The sequence below is a fragment of the Erinaceus europaeus genome, chromosome 2 (assembly GCF_950295315.1).
Source record: "Erinaceus europaeus chromosome 2, mEriEur2.1, whole genome shotgun sequence".
Taxonomy (NCBI): domain Eukaryota; kingdom Metazoa; phylum Chordata; class Mammalia; order Eulipotyphla; family Erinaceidae; genus Erinaceus; species Erinaceus europaeus.
Window position 1 is genome coordinate 59,407,816 of NC_080163.1, and position 18,038 is coordinate 59,425,853.

Sequence of the window (18,038 nt, forward strand, 5' to 3'; positions counted from 1 at the left end):
TACTATATAGCATTTTTTAAAAAAAATTCTGTTCAAATAGTATGCATTCTATTTGCAGCTGTACTGCAAGCCATTTGTTTGACATAAGAGATTCTGTTTTAATAAAGATGTTTGCCGGCCTAGCCTAGCGAAAATACTGCATATACTCATATGATGTGCAGGGGGCTTAAAAATGTATAGTGCATTATAAAAACAGGACAGCAGTATGCTTTTAATAGCAGAAAATAAATGGAAATTTAGCTTTCTTCAAGCTACATAAAGCTTCAGTAAACGGTATGCTTTTTATAATTTATTATTATTACTTATTTATTGGATAGAGATAGCCAGAAATTGAAAGGAAAGGGGGAGACAGAGAGATACCTACAGCCCTGCTTCACCACTTGTGAATCTTTCCCCCTACAGGTGGGGATGGGGGCTGGAACCTGGGTCCTTGCATACCGTAGTGTGTGCACTTAAAGAGGTATGACACTGCTGGCCTTCTCACATGTTTTTTTTTTTTTTATTAGTGTTTGTTTTTCATTTCAATTCACCCTTTTCCCCAGATCTTGCACAGGAATTATTGTGAGAAAGACCAAACTATTGAAAAGAAATAATGGGAAGCTTCTGGTGGTGTTACTAGACAATCCAACTGTAACCATGGAAATGGACCCACAGGATGGCATCACAGCAACTCCTATCTTTCAAGTCCTTTCCTCATTGCAATATCAATTTTTCCCATCTATCATCTGCTGTGACTGAATATCTGTAGCCTAAAGATTCAGAAAGGGTTAGACCGATTTCTTCCTTTGCAGTTAACACCACAGTTAAACCACATACAGCTCCCCTAACTGAAGAAAAATGCCTTTCCCCAGATGAATGGGGAGAAGGGGGACTTAGAATATGTGTCCTCCTTCTCAGTTTTCTGACCTCTGAATGAAATTCCTTTTGGCTTTTGAAACTGTCTTTTCTCATGTATACTGGCTAGGCCAGAAACCAAATTGGGGTAAGATGATTTCTGAAGTTATTTTTTTGTCTCTTGGTGTTGGTTCAGTTACTTTTCCTCCTTTTATGATATACAATGATATGGTTTCCTATTTATGTTAAGTACCCAACATTAAAGTTCTTATTTTAGTTGGGTAAGATGAAGAACTCTGCCGATACACTTTTTCAACATCAGTGAGACGTAAAACTTTGTGTTTTTTTTTTCTTCTTAGAATATTTATTAACCTTGGAAATTAAATGTCTCTCTGCCTTGTAAACTGGCCTGTACTGGTCCTTTATAATTATTATTATTTTTTATTTTTATTCTCCACCAGGATTATTGCTTGGGCTTAGTGCCTCAATGCCTATGCCAACTGTTTCTGGCAGCCATTTCTTTATTTTTTTCTTTTCTTTTTTTTTTTTTTATAGAAACAGAGATAAATTGAAAGGGCGGCAGGTAGTACTACTTTACTCCTCATGACATTTCTCCCTTGCAAGTGGGCAGTGGAAGCCTGAACCTGGGCTCTTGTACACAGTAATAAGCACACTCTACTAGGTAAGCCACCACCTGGCCCCTTGCCTGGTCCTTTCTACTTCTGTATTTTCAGTGTACTTGAACTATATAATATAGTAGTGCTTCAGAGTGAACATCCAATTCACAGTAATAATATTTATACATTGAATAAAACAGAGATCTTTCCCTGGAAACATGTCTCTTCTTACCATTGGTTTATTTATTTATTTATAAACTTATGGTAAGACTATTCCTGTCTCTTTCTCCATTACCTTTTGACCTTCAAAATTCCTACTTTTTGTAAAGAAGATCAATATGGGCTCACTCTGAACTGTGCTTTACCAAAGGATCTAATGAGCTCCCTATTATTTCACAGAAGAAAAATTTGGCCTAATTTTATCTTATATTTCACCTCCTTTCTAGTCATCCCATTCTCCCTGATTTTTTTAAAATTAAAAATAGTTCCTTGAATGCTTGTTTCAATATTGGCATGGGACATAGCAACATTTGGAGGCAGAAAGAGGAAAACGGTCCAGAGAAGAATCTGGGGAAAAAAAAACAACAAGCAGGCAATAAGTGAGGTGATGATGGGGTCCCCAGAGTTAGGCCATTCATCAGAAACTCCTGTCGCCCATGTCTAAATGACAGTTAGTTGTTTCTTTGCTTATTTAATAGAGGGTGACAGACAGGGAGATGAATGGGAGAGATAAAGAAAAAGAGAGATACCTATAACATTGTTCCCCTTGTGTGTGGGAGTTAGGGAAGTGGACCTGGGCCTTTATGCTTGTTAACATGTAAGCCACCACCCAGCCAGCCCCTCAAGCAGGTTTTTAGAGAGAAATCTGATATCTGAAGAACAGCATTTATGACGACTTCTGGAACAGAGTGCTATTGTAGTTTGCCTTACTAGCTAGGAAAACATACATAGTCCTTGTAGTTCTGCCCTGAGGGGTAAAGAAAATTTTGCCCTGAAGCACTAAAAATAATAGATCACTGGGGATATCTTTTACATGTCCAATATGAAGCACAAAATATGAGAAATGCTCAATAAAATGTAGAAACAAATGATTGAGCAATATGCTGTTTCTAAGCCAAGACATCTAACATTAGCCAGTCAAAAAAAATGTTGACAGACAAAATGAAAACAAAATATCAGGGCAGTATGACTCACTGAGTAGTCTACTAACAAAATTTTTAGAAATGACTTCAGTGTGTCCCACCAACACTGAATCAACTTTGTTACCTTCTTACTATGAAGCATAAAGCCCAGCACATTGCCTTTTGCTCTTTTTATACAATATATTCTTCTAGGGCAAGATCTTATTTCTGCCCTCCAAATATGGAATACTACTAAAATATAAATATTAACAATACTATCTTATGGAGTATGCTTTTCCATAGTCAAAGAACTAAGTCAAAATGGCTTACCTGAGACAACTTTGTTGTAGTGGCAGGCAAAAGAGGACGACTAAATTTCTTCTGAGACCCAATGGCTGCTGGAAATGGTGGTGCAGAAAATACAGCTGCAACACAATTAATTTTGTTTATCCACCCTTGCATTTCCTCTGGACTCCTATGAGGAACAAAGATAGGTTTACATTAGGGTATTGCCATATCTATGTCTCATTTATTGACATTTTTCTATACAGATTTAAAGTGGCATGCAATAGCATTACTTCTTCTTGGTATAATTATTCCCTGACTAAACTTCAGTGAAATTAACATTTTCAATGTAATCACCATAATGCAGTCTTTGGAACCTAGGATCATCATAATGTAAGTACTGTGATTATCGCTTGAAGATAAAGAGGGAAGAAAAGCAAAATCAGCCAACAATAACTATTAAATCCCCACTTTCTGTTTGATACTAGGTTAAGTTAAAAACTCATCAAAAAAAGTGTGACCTTGGAGTCAACACTGTATATAAAACACTGGACCCTCAAGCATGAGGTCCTACATTTAATTCCTGACACTGCATACATCAGAGTGATACTCAGGTTCTCTTTCTTGGTACTTAATAAATAAAAAAAATTCTAAAGATTATGAAGAGGTGACAATAATGCTACACGAAAGATTACTTTTGTTCATGTAGTTGGTTGACTAGATAGAGTGAGGGAAATGAAGTAGGGGGTATGAGAAGAGGGTGACTAGGCCTAAGTAGTAAATATTTTATCAGACAATTTATGGTGTCTTCTATAAACCTTTCTATTTGCTTTCCAAATATATATATATATATAACAACTTTTATTAGATTCTTCAAACAAGTAAATGCAGTAAAACTCAAGATTAAGTTAGGCCACACTAAAACTCTAGGTCTACTTCCTCCCTAACTTGGGGCCAGATGCCATAAACCTTATGCCAATTTGGACACAACACATGACACTCAATGCTTTAACAACTAGGAGAACATCTAAGATTACCAGATTAAAAAAAAAAAAAAGGACTACAAAAGCTTGATAAGGACAAGAGACTAACTTATATGATGATGGCCTTTTTGGTCAATACCAAGCCACCTCATCATCTGGGAATCAGAGCATTCCCACATAGAAAATATGAGCCTAGATTTCTAAAGTCTAGATAGAACAGATCCCTCTCTCCACCATCACTGGTCACTTCCATCAGGAACTTCATCATAAGCCCTTTTGTGGACCTTTCTAGTGCTTTGCCCTCACTGTAGAGCAACAATGATAGGGACTCCCCCTGAAGGAAGGTGGGGTCAACATACTCTCTCACTCAAGATCCTGAAATGAATGCAGCCTAGAATGTTCCTAACTGTGATCATGGACTGTGAGCTTAGACTAACAAGGTCTCTGAGGTTACACATGCTCCTGTGTTAATTATGAATATATATGGGCCCTAGGTCAGATCAATAGGGTAAACAGTTAACTGTATTTATATACTTTCTTCAAATTTGGGAGCTACTCTCTGCCTTGATCCAGCTTTCTAGTTCTATTCTCATCTCTGAAACCATCTTCCCAAACAAAGTTTTAGTCCACCTTCAAGTTAGCTATCAAGCTTAAGCAAAAATTACTAAAACCATGTTCCCCTAGGAACATACCTAAAGTGGACTTCCTCACTTCATTCCATCCCAGGATTAATTATCTCATCTGCTCTATTTCTACTTTTTGATTCCTGTTTATTAAACACTTTTCCCTGCTTTATATCTTACTTGCCTTTTATCTGTATAATGTAATTTAAAATTTTAATTGAGGGGTTAGTTGATGGAGGGAATGTTAAAGAATGTACCCACTTTGGAAAGCCAGTTTGGAAGTTTTTTTATTTTACTGTTATTTTTAAATTACTTATTTACTATGTGATAGGACAGAGTAATTGAGAGTACTTGAAGGGATTGAGAAGTAAAGAGACAAAGAGACACTTATAGCATTGTTTCACCACTCGTGAAGTTTCCCTCCTGCAGGTGAGGACTGGGGACTTGAACCTGGGTGTGCCCCATAGCCAGGGCTCTGAAGTTTCTTTAAAAGGTAACTATATAAATTTACCATACAACACAACAAATTTATCTTTAAGAATATACTCCCAAGAGATAAAACACAGACATGAAAAGATTTATATTTTAATTTTATAGTAGTATTACTTATTTATCTTTAAATATATATTTAATTAATTTATTTTTTGAGACAGAAAAATTGCAAAGGAAAGGGGGAGAGAGAGAGAGAGAGAAAGAGAGAAATCTGCACTGCTGTTTCACTGCTTATGAAGCATATATAATAAACAAACAGAAAATGTGCAAAATGTCAATCTAAAAACATTTCCTTTACTGATTACTCAGAGTAATGTGAGACCACATGAGATGTCAACTCTTCATTGCATACACAGATCTCTGTAATCTGATTTCTCTGCTTTTATTTCAATTAACTAATTTCTGCATCTATTCTATTCAAGTAATTAGATCTGCATTATCATATCTGGTATTTTAGATTAAATTGTTGGGGAATAGAATTTTAGATTAAATTGTTGGGGAATAGAATAATTTGAAGGACTTTTATGACTAATCCCCATAATTATACATCTGGCTATGTTTCCTTTTGTGGTGTTACTGCCTTAATCCCGCACCAGAAAAATCCTACATAACTTGGATTTCCTTACAACTTCCTCCTCACCTGATATCAGATTTTTTAGACTCTCATAAGGTCAACATCCACCAATCACTGGCATGCCTACTCCTGATCTCATTTCTTTGACCTTCTAGTGATCAATAAACATGTGGATAGTCACTTTTATTATGTCAAATTTTGATGCCAGTGCCAAATGTGGTCAGATAGTAGAGTTGTGTGAAGAGTGACTCTGAAATCAAGTCCAGGCTTTAAAAAGCATTCCATGAACAACCAACACTGTTTGCTATATACATTTATATGTGCTCCTATTACAATTCCTGTTCTAGGGGACTGGCTCTTAAAATCCAAACTTTCTCATTTCACAAATCTAGAATTCTTCATGTGAAAGAGTTTGCTTCTAATTTACTGTTGGCCTCTCATTAAATCAGTAATCTATCTTATTTCCTTGCCCACAGTTTAATCACAGACAACGAGAAAAGAAAGAGAACACTATGGAAACATACTTACTGAGCAGTTTCTAAGTGGCAGGTACTTTATTTTCGCAAGACCCCTATGAGTGAAATATTACTATATGATGGAGTGGCAAGCAAGCTGAGGCTCAGAGACAGAGTGACAAGCTTGTGTACTCACTGTGTGGCAGAACTGGTACACTTAAAACACTCGTATCTAATTCATGAGACTATTGAGCTTTTAGAGATGAAGAGTGGCTAAAAGTCACAGGGATACTTTGTAGGAAACAAAAACTCCAACTCCAGATTTCTATTTCTTATCCTAGCTTTCTAAGGCAATTAGCTCATTAATGATGTTGATGCAAATTCAAAAACATAAACAATTTCCCCTGCACATCCCAATTCTGTTTATTGGTATTAAGTGGTACAATGTCAATTAACAAACCAATAAAACATACTGGGCTTGAAAAAGCAAGACTCTCCAGTCGGCGGTTTTAAGTTTAAGAACATTCGGTTTCTTCTCATAGTCTGTGGCCTTGGACGCCAGTGCATGGTGCACGCTCACAGCGTTTTTCAGATCCTCTTCAGACAGGGCCTTTTCTGGCTTGTATTCATCCTGTGGGTGGAAACAAAGGAAACAAAGATGAGCTCATTCTTGGATTTCACCTTTTCTTTTTAAAACTCAAAAAATAAAGAATAAAAATTTAGAAAATCTATGAAGGTACACACACACACACACACACACACACACACACACACACAGACAAAAGGATAATGAATGGTGAGTAATAACAATTCCTTGTGACTTCATTAATGCTATATAACACATACTGTTGTTTGAAAAATATACTCAGGGTGAGAAAATACACATCCAAGGGGGTGATGTTTTTTAAAAAGCTTTTCTATAATTAATCAGGTAAGTGACTAAGGGATGCCAAAGAAAATATTTGGCACATATGCTGTAGAATGATTTGAAATGAAACTAGGTGTAAGATTCAGGATGACTTGTTTTCAGGACAAATGCAAAATTTTCCAGATATTTATCAGAAGAATTAGACTGATGGGAAAAACCATGCCATCATGTTCTTTGCTCTAACTCTGAGGTACATTATCAAAGGAAAAAAAATGAACAATGAAAACAAAATGCAATAGGTGTTCCAGCTCTTAATGTTAAAAGAGGAAAATCACAATATTAATTTTCTGTTAATTACACTCTCCCATCCCTCTCCCTCCCTTTCATCCTATATAAATCAAGGAATTCAAAAGCACTATTGACTTCCATTCAAACTGAGTCAGAAATACATAAGATCTGCTGATCCTTAACAATCACTATCAATTACAGTATTGAAACCAATGCTTCTACTCTGAAAACTCACAGTGCCAAAAGAAATAAAAATTTATCAAATGTATAATATTAGTAGATAAATATGTAGATTGGGCTCACAAAAAGATCTATTAAGCCTCTGTTGACAACAGTTTTTCTAGAGAGGTATGATTCATAAAAAGAACTAACAAGTCATGTTATATAAGTCAAAAGATTTTTATAGCTAGAAACAACAAAAACAAAACAAGAAAGGAGGGAACTGTTTTCGGCTATGTCACATTCCTAGAGGAAATAAAAAGAGTGGTAATTAGATGGAATAATGTATTAGGATTAATCAGGAAATTCAAATATGCCCGGTTAGATAGTGTACTTCTGAGATGGTGGGACTACCACTAACACAGGGCTTAGCACAAGTAACTCTTTCCTGAGTCCAGAACAGACTCAAAACATTAGGATGTAGTTGAAAACTAGGGACTTCAAGTCTGCTAAGTTTCCTTTTTTTTGCAGAGTCAGGGCCTTGTGTATGTACAATTTTACTGCTCCCAGATCAACTTTTGTTGTGTGAGAGAGTCCACAGCATTTGATTTTCCTCCAGAACCCTAGCACCTCCTAAGTGGTAAGGGACACAGACCCTCCCTGGTGATAAATGTCTACTTTTCTAGTTTATGATAATATCACTTTTGAAATAAAAGGACAAATTACAAAGAAAGTAAGTTTTTCATTTTAAATTCCTACTAAAAAAGACCAAACTCCAAGTTCATAAAAACAAATGAGCAGAACTCAGGGTAGATTATAAACACTAGCGATGACAATTGAATAGAAAGAAATAATGGTCTTTTTTATTGGAGATTATCTGGCATCTTTATATTTGATTTCGTAAAGCAGAAGACTGAAGAAAGTGGTGAGTGGTGAAAGGGAAGATAAAAGGAAGAGATAAATGATCATCATCAAGCCATTTCAAACCTAACACTCTTAGCTGTGCAAACTGAATGTGGAGACAAATTCAATCAAGAAGTTTTCTGTAAGAAAATGCTCCATGACATCTAATTACTATCCATTTTCTCAAACAAATTAAAGGTGAAAATGATGCCTAAAACATGTTACTCTCCACTGTGTTCACTGTGATTTACATCTTTTTATCTACTATGATTCATTAGAACATTCTCACTCTAATAAGCACCAATAATGAGATTTTACAATGCTATTTGTTTTAAATTCATTTGTTGCATGAGAAGAAATTTTGTTGTTCCCCAAAACCCTGTTAAACCTCTTGTGAAGGTTAATTATAGCACACTAACACAAAAAAATCATCTGCTTATGCACCAATAATTGGTATTGACTGAAAATTTTTACTGTTAGGTGAATATTAAGGCCAATGTGGAAAATAACCAAATCTCAACTAAAATTGATCAAACAACATCAATTAAAATCTTCTCAGATTCCAGATCTGAAAGTATTATTTATTTTATGGCACATTAAATAGGTGAAACTGATAAAGCAAATTACTTTTATTATGATATAATTTATGCGATGCTGGGGAATGAACTCAGGGTTTTGTGCATGAGTGATATCATTAGTTTACCAAGATGATTTTTTAAAAATTCTTTTGATTTAGAAAGAAAGAGAGGGGGGCCAGGCCATAGCGCAGTGGGTTAAGCGCACATGGTGCAAAGCATGATGACCTGCTCATTATGATCCCGGTTCGAGCCCCTGGCTTTCCCCAACTGCAGGGGGTCACTTCACAGGCAGTGAAGCAGGTCTGCAGGTGTCTATCTTTCGCTCCCCCTCTGTCTCCCCTCCTCTCTTGATTTCTCTGTCCAATCCAACAACGACAGCAATAACAACAATAAAAATAACAACAATGATAAACAGCAAGAGCAAGAAAAGGGAAAAAATATCCTCTAGGAGCAGTGGATTCGTAGTGCAGGCACCAAACCCCAATGATAATCCTGGAGGCAAAGAAAAAAAAGAAAGAAAGGAAGGAAGGAAGGAAGGAAGGAAGGAAGGAAGGAAGGAAGGAAGGAAGAAAGAAGCAGAAAGAAGAGGGAAAGATACTGCTCCACCTTCCACGGAGCTCTCCTGGTGCTGTTCCTGGTGCTCCCATGATGAGCTGGGGTTCAAAACCAGGGTCTTGCATTTGGTAATGTAAACTATGTTCTCAGTCCTCTAAATTCAATGTAAAGCAAAGCTGAAATAGGCTTCATGGCCATGGGTAGAATACAGACAGATCCAGGAGTACTTTCTTCCCTGAAGTTATGCAGGTTATTAACTTTTTAAATGTCAGTTATTGATGTAAAGTAGGTCTTAAACTCTCCAATAATACCTCATTTTAAAAAAGCTTTAAAATTGGTGTCCATGATTTTATGACTCTTTAAAATTTTTTTTCTGAGTATAGCTAGATTTATTTCTAAAAATCATTTTCTTTTTATCAGAGAACACAAAGTGCTACATTTATATAAGTTTGGAAGTAAAGAGTAACATCAAATCAAAGGGAGGTATGTTTTACTCCATAACTCAACTAAGAAAATCTTTGAAGATCTGAAAAATTTCAGAATATTAAAAATGAAGGAACGTGAGAGATTAGTTCATCTAATTTGGAGGGGTGTTGTGAATGGGTTAAGAAAGCAATTATATAGTCAGGAAAAATTCAGACTGAGGAGAATTAAGAGAGAATAAATTAAAGGACTTATAATGTCTTAATTAACTTGTTCAATTAACAGGTATATGACACACTACATTTTATGTTCATTCACACTACAACAGTGTGGACATATTGGCCCACAGTAGAAGGACTTTTTTTAGTAGCACTGAAACATTGTCCATTTCAACTCTCTTCACTTCCAGTATATACAGAAGCAAGACTTGCTGACATACTGGATTGTTGGAAATGTTATGACACTATTTTTGCATAGAAAAAATTGGCATATTGCACCAAAGTAAAAGACTCTGGGGTGAGTGGGTGGGGAGAATACAGGTCCATGAAGGATGATAAATGACATAGTGGGGGTTGTATTGTTAAATGGGAAACTGGGGAATGTTATGCATGTACAAACTATTGTATTTACTGTTGAATGTAAAACATTCATTCCCCAATAAAGAAATAAATTAAAAAAAAAGAAAAAAATATGTCACGACCTTTCTGAAAATTCTATAGTATGAATTAAAAGGCTTGAAATGCTTTCATAGCTAAGTCTAAAACCTCGGGCAGTAAAGGGAAAGACCTGGCAAGTGAACCATAGAGTTGGTCTCTCTCTTTCTAGTGATGACTCAGCTGAAGGGTGTCGGTGACTTTATTTTCCAGACTTCACTAATAATGTTAGTGATTTAGGAGCTACTATCTTCCCTGATTCAGCTTTCTAGTCCTATTTCCAACTCTGATACCATCACCCCAGATAATACCTTTAGTCCACCGGCATGTTAGCTGTTAGACTCAGACAAAAATTAGTAAAGTTATGAGTCCTTTGGAATATACCTAAAATAGACCTACTAACTTTTTACAAAATGGAAACCCCAAACCTCATCTGCTGTATTCTTGCCTTTAGGTTCCAGATTATGAAACAATTTGTTCTTCTTTATATCTTAATGTTTTTTTCAGACACAAAGTTGCAGATACTACAATAACGCCAACCTGACTTCCCTAGGCAGATGACCTCACCAATGTAACCTGGAACCCCATCTCTCCAGAGCCGTGCCCCACTAGGGAAAGACAGACAGGCTGGGAGTATGGATTGACCTGCCAATGCCCATGTTCAGCAGAGAAGCAATTACAGAAGCCAGACTTCCCAACTTCTGCACCCCATAATGATCCTGGGTCTATTCTCCCAGAGAGATAAAGAACAGGAAAGCTTCCAGTGGAGGGGGTGGGGTATGGAACTCTGGTGGTGGGAAATGTATGGAATTTTACCCCTCTTATCCTATGGTTTTGTTGATATTTTCTATTTTATAAATTTAAAATAAAAGCTATCCTTTGTCACTGCCTGTGGCCAAGATAAGGTGTCTGTCCATCACTTACCCCTCCTCTCCACCATTTAGCTTAGACCCCATGAAACCAAGCTAGTGTCTCGTTATTATGTTCCCTCTACAATTTTACATGAATGTAGCATCTACTGAAAGAAGACAGGCAAAGATGGCCTGACCAGGGATGGGAGCACCACACAAGGAAAGCTTTGATTGGAAACTATTTTGTACTGAAATAACTAGAAAGAAATCATAGAGCATTGCATCACCTGTGGGGAAAAGAATAAACTAGCTTCTGTTTATTAGCAGTTTGGGCACTGTGCTTAAAAAAAAAAAAAACAGTATACATGTCTTAACCTCCAGAGACTTGGTGTTCTTCCAGCTGCAATGACTTAAATATATACAGATATACATATGTAAATGTATGCATACATGTACTTAAGAATTATATCCTAAATATCCCTTATATAGATTATCATTTCTCTGCTGGACTGTGTCACTCAACTAAATTATCTGTAATAAAAATGTGGATATGATGATTATTCTTCCAAGATAATATTAGTCTTCAAAATATAGCTAATTTTTTTTTCTTTTATGCACTTTGTTTTGGTTTAGAGAATGACAGAGGGCTCACATGCCCTTTTCAAAGGGAGAAAGGGCAGAGGCACAGCACTCTCATAAAAGACAATAAAAATGCCCTGGGCATAGAGGAAAGCTTTTAGTCATTAGGCATCAGCTGGTTCCTGACACTCTGATGTTCAGCACACCAGGATCAGACTGGCTGCCATAATCACAGTCTGGGACTTCTAAAATCTTCAGAATCTTCCTTTTGTTTTGGCCCACTTGTACTTTGCATACTCCCTTCCCATTTGGATTTCAAAAAGTATACACATTTGGAACAAATCATTTTTCCAAGGAATCCAAGGAGTGAAGAAAAAAGAATTAATATAAAGGACAGATATGGACAGGATATTATGGCAGCAAATTCAATTTTCATTTATTGATTTTTTTTTTTTTTTTTTTGGCCTGGGGTCTTATGCATGAGCAATGTCAATACCCTGGGCATAAGCACAGAGAGAGAGATGGGGGGAGGGGGAGAGGGAGAAGGAAAGAGAGACTGAGAGAAGGCTAAGCACCATTCACAAAAGCTGTTCCAAAGTGGGAGAGCTTCCATGTGGAATATGAAGGGCTTCCACCTGGGCTGTATGCATGGCAAAGCAACACCCTTCCATATTAAATGCCTCACAGTACCAATAAGCTACTTATTCAGATAATAAATTATTCATCCTCTAAAGACAGTTATAAAATAACACAAACACACACACACACACTCAAATTTAAATGGCTATTTTCTAGACTCCAGAGATAAAAGGTATTCAGAGATTCATCATCACACACTAACCACCTACTCATATCATTTACTCCTTTTTATGTCATCACCAGAGCTTCACAGCACCAGCTGGCCTTTTTTTTTTTAAGCAAAGAGACAAAGAGAAAGACACCAAAACTTCCTCCAGTGCTGCTGTGCACCCAGGCGAGTGTCTTGTTTGTCTTCATAACTTTTAACTGTACCATAAATTACCTAGTAAGTTATTTTAAGGACAACTTAATTCAGCTTTATTAATACCAGAACTGTGACAATAACATCACCATCAAGCTTACCAGAAAACAAACAAAACTTAATTTAATTTTAAATTAACTTTTTCAAGTGTAAGACAAAAACTGGCAAGGCCAGAGACATGGCAGAAACTGATAGAGAACTTTCGAAGCTCTATGATAGCAAAGACTCATCTAAGCATTTAGCTAGCAATGACATATGTCAATAAGGATGGATCTGATGGGGGAGACAGCCTAAGGGGCATGCAAAAGACTTTCATGCCTGAGGCTCTGAGATTCAATCTCCAAGTGCCATCATAAGCCAGAACAGAGTAGTGCTCTGGCCTCTCATTCTCTCTTTCTTTCTGTAGCTTTCACTAAAAATAAATAAATTAATAAACAATAACATAAAAATAATGATGGATCATCAGGATCAACAAGATTTTGTTATTATCAATTTGTAACAACTTCTATGTTAAAAGAACATATTCATGAACTGCAATATTAAAATTATAGAAAACACATCTGCCACCAATACTTTCTGTTCTTAAGTAGTAATTACTATTAACAGGGTACACATTATCCCCTAAGATCGCTTGCTTTCCACATCTACCCATTGAGTTCAAGCATACCATGAGTAGATACCATGCTGATTTCTTAAATAGCTTCCAATATGACAGTTTATCAAAGATTCTGGCATTGCTAACATAATACTCTCTGGATTTACTTTTTACTTGAAAGTTAGAGACAAAGTTGACTAACATTAACTGAGAGAGCCAGAAAAGGAAGTGGTCTTGGGGAAGACTGTGTGTAACCTGCATAAACAAAATAAGGACTCTGGATAATGTCAGAAAGTGTCTATAGGCAAAGCTGTAATAAAATAAGGAATTATTTTTCTCCAAAGAAAAATTAATAATAAGAAAGAACAGAGTCAGTAGCTGTGAAAAAGATTCTGGGGATCTATGATTTCCAAAAGGAACAAGGAGGAGATGTGGGAAAAAGGTGTTGATAGAAGAGCAAAACTGAAATCACCAGTGAAGTCTCTTCTTCCCCCCTCAAATCAGTTTATTGGAGGTTGATGCTTTACAGTACTGTTACTGACACATTGGTAATTAATTGGTAATTTCTCATCTCCCCATGATAGGTGTCTACAAAACACTCTCAATCTCAGTGTAGGTCCTTTTCAACTACCAGGCATCAGGGCCTCAAAACTCCCTGCACCTCCTTTCCTTTGCCTACTTCCCTAGAGTCCTCCCAGACTCACTGCAATATACCATACTCAGTCCAAGTTTCACTGGGTTTTCCCTTCCTATCTTTGTTTCTTAAATTTTTACCTATAAATGTGATAGATAATATTCATCATTCTTTTCTGGGCTTATGTAAGATAACATGATTCTTTCAATTTCTATCAAGGCAAGCTTCTTAAAAGTGGCTTTGTACATACTCTTTTGTGCTATCCTCATCTCTCATTCTGGTTTCCATGTCCACCACTCTGCTAACAATTTCTTTATTGCTGAATTTGTTCAACACTTTCCAACTTCTTTCACAGAACACTTCTACTATGCCTCAAGGTCTGCTCCTCTCTTCTCTTTTCTCTCTTCTCTGTCTTCTTTGTTATCTTCCTAACTATGGTCACACTTTATTTTTAAGCACTCAACTTCTCTACCCCATCCTTCCTTTCATTCTCTCTCTCTCTCTCTCTCTCTCTCTCTCTATATATATATATATATATATATATATATATATATATACATATATATTTAATAAGACAAGGAGAAACAGAGGAGGGGTATAGTTCATGCAGTTTATAAGAGTGAGGAGAAAATAAAAGACAGAATCAGAATGCAGGCACTTCATATGTGCTCTAAAAGGTATAGCCAGTGAAGGAGTTTGAATGAAGAGTGTGACCATGGGGCCAAGTGATGGTGTACACAGTTAAGCATAGATAATATACCATGTGAAAGAACTTGGGTTTGAGCCCTTGCTCTCCAGGTGCAAGAGGGTGCTTCATGAGCAGTGAAGCAGGTCTGCAGGTGTCTATTTTTCCTCTCTCCCTCTATCTCCCCATCCTCCCTGCAACTGGGGACTGAAGAGTTGAACCACCACTCAGTCCCAGGAGTTTGAAATTCTTTCTGGAAAGAAAATTGCTTCTTAAAAGTGAGCAGTTTATGATGCTGTGATGTTCGTTAATTTTTATTATCACTTTATTTGAAGCTATTTCCCCAAATTTCTTCAATTTGCTCTCCATTTCCTTGATCCAATAAGCAAACACAAAAAGTTGTCTTGCTGTTGTTTTTTGCTTTTTGAACCTTGCTTGAGCAAGCCAAAAATCTCTCAGATGTGTTATTCCCCCCTCCCCTCTCTGGGAAGGCTTTTTATTATCTTATCTGCTTGGTAAACACTGTGCCCATCAGATGTCTGCCCACAGTCTGCTAATTTCTCAGAGAGGCATTCTCTGACCTTTACAAGCATGATTAACACAGACTATTCAGTTAGTATTTTTCCATTCTTCTTTTGATTTATTCAATTGTTTGATAAATGTTTAATTTACTTGTTTCCTTTTTGTTTTATAGGCTCTATAGGAGATGTATGCATATAAGACCATACCCTGCTGAGATAAAGCTTCCATAGAAAGATAAAGAGATCTCTACGATTTGCATGAAGTTTCTGATTACTTTGTCAAGATTTCAAGCATTTGTCTTTTTAGGATTTCTCTTTTTAAGCTCATTACAACATTAACAAAAGAAAAGAGATTAATTACAAAACATGGCTGCCCTTTTTTAGACTTACTCTCATTTTAAGGGGATACTTTGCATCAGTACTTAAAGTTTTACTGAATCAAAGAAATAGCCTGATGTGCTGGGAATACTGTGAGAACCAGGATGAGCATGGTGAGGCTTTTCCCACTGAAAAATAGGCAACTGAGGAAACTAATCTCCCATCAGATTCTTTCTTGCTAAGGTTGAGCTGGGGAGAGGTATAGGCCTTGGTTTTTGCTTTTCTTGTCAGTTACTCCCTGTCTCCAGAAACCCTGCATTTTCCTGCCTCCAGGGGCATTTTTTAAAACATTAAGCCAGCTCTGCATTCCTTGATACAATGGCCCGCTCTCTTATTATCTACATATCAATGTTCTGCTTTGTCAAACAAATGACTTACGGTCTCCTCCCTATTTCCCCACTCATTCTGCTCATTTGATATATTCTTTTCCTACCCTCAAGACTCTCTCTGCCTGCAGGTTATTATTAATACTACCAGTTAATCCTACCTGTTGTCCCTCGCAACAGCTGCTAAGGAAATTCCTACCTTTCCCAGCCCCTTTAACCTTTCTCCGCCCCTTTCCTAACAATGTATGGTATTGTCAAGCCACTTGCATTTCTGACTTGGGACTTCCGGTTTCTGGCCTGGAAGAGCAGGGGGCACTTCTACTGGGATCCTTACGTCAGCCCTTGTGCTTTGCACCAAGTGCGCTTAACCCGCTTTGCTACTGCCGAACTCTGGGGTGCTCAGATGAGTAAAGATTCAAACCACCTTACGACCAACATCTTGGTTCCTGGGTCATCTCTCTCACATCATTTGCACTACACTGATGGAGTAGTTTCTCTGTACTCTTACACAAGTGTGCAGATGTATACTTTCTTTTGTGGCTTGTTTTTCAGTTTATAAAATAATTTTGTCCAATTTTCCTAAATTCACGTTTGATTCATTGCAGTGTTACCATAAATAGAAGATGCAATCTATTTTTGGAGCACTAACCCAAACCAATGCTGAAATTTCATAGTTTACCAACTCATTCCTTTACCAATATATAGTCCTTTCTCTTCTAAATGTGGATGATCCAAACACAATCCAATTCACTTATCTGAGGTAAAGGGCAATGAGAGGAAAAACTGGTTACCTGGAAACACCATCTCTCTCTGCATCACCTCTGCAATATTGAATGTAAGGAGTGTTTTTCTCTCTTCCTGAGCTCATTCTGGTCTGAAGTGGGTGGAAATCCCATGGTTAAGTATTCAGTGAAATGGTTTTGCCAAGGACAGCCATGCCTCTTACAGAGGTTTTAGAGAAAATAAAAAAGTAAGCCAGGAGAATGGAACTTATGCTGGGGAAACAGCTGTGACATATGCAATTTATTTTCAAAGGGCTACTTCCTGCAGAGACAAAGCTAGATGAAAAGACCAGTGTGAGCCTAGCATGTAGCCACATGCTGCTTTGGCAGAGGGCAAAACAGTTGACTTATAAATTAGAAGCCATGTGATTCCATAGGGAAATAAGGACAATATAAGATACTGACCACATAAGAACATGGATAACCTCCTAATCTCAACAAGAGACTCCACTTCTTCCATTGCTTTGTCACTCAAAGTAATTTGTGCATTTTAGAAGGCTGTCACAAATCATTTCCTTGCAATCAATCTTTAGGTCTTTGCTACTGCCATAACTTTCTCTGTAAAGGTTGTTTTTCAAAAAAGCTCTGGTCTAAAGTAAAACACCTTATGCTTCTATATTTATTATATTTATTACTAATGTGTTCCAAAGTAAGATCACAAAGGGTTTGCATTAAAAAGGTCTTCCCAAGTTAGACATCTGGAGAAAGACCCCCCTTTCCTAAAGTAAATAAAATAAAAGTATTATAAATCTGTGTTCCTTATAAATCTATTATGGTAACATGACTAACATTGATATAGGATGTAATAAGAATAGTCGTGCTCCTTTTATATATTGATATGAGTGAACTGATAAAGAAGAGTGGTTTTTGAAAAAAATGACACTTTCTATCTTATTGTACAGGGTAGTCTTGTTATAATCTTTAAAATGTTTAAAATAAAAAGAAACAATTTTTTTTTCCTTAGTATCTACATCTCCATTCCAGGGTTTATTCTCTTAGTGGTACAAAGGTGGGTTGCTGGTGATACTAGGATTGCCATTAGATTTTGTGTTAAAGATGCTAAAATAAAGGGGTGGACTCCTCCTGACAAAAAAAACACATGCATGGAAACTTACAGTTAATGAGAAGCTTTGGCTTCAAACATCCAAATACCAATAAACACAGTGGTGAGATGGATACTGTTATAAGCTGTTGTCGGGGATGGAAATTGTCTTATCTTTCTCAGAAGTACTATGGAACTATGTCTTAGTAATTTCAGAGTCCCTACCTTACAGGC

General features: G+C 36.7%; 1 protein-coding gene across 11 annotated transcripts in view; it reads right to left on the reverse strand.

The window, feature by feature from the left end:
• Window positions 1-18,038, reverse strand: part of PSD3 (pleckstrin and Sec7 domain containing 3) — a 551,235-nt gene that overhangs the window by 32,999 nt on the left and 500,198 nt on the right. For all 11 annotated transcript variants that reach the window (XM_060181459.1, XM_060181466.1, XM_060181484.1 and 8 more), the window contains 2 exons: window positions 6,458-6,615; window positions 2,903-3,047 (listed from right to left, as the gene is read on the reverse strand). In XM_060181459.1, coding sequence (XP_060037442.1) covers window positions 2,903-3,047; window positions 6,458-6,615 — 303 coding nt within the window. The remainder of the gene's footprint in view (window positions 1-2,902; window positions 3,048-6,457; window positions 6,616-18,038) is intronic.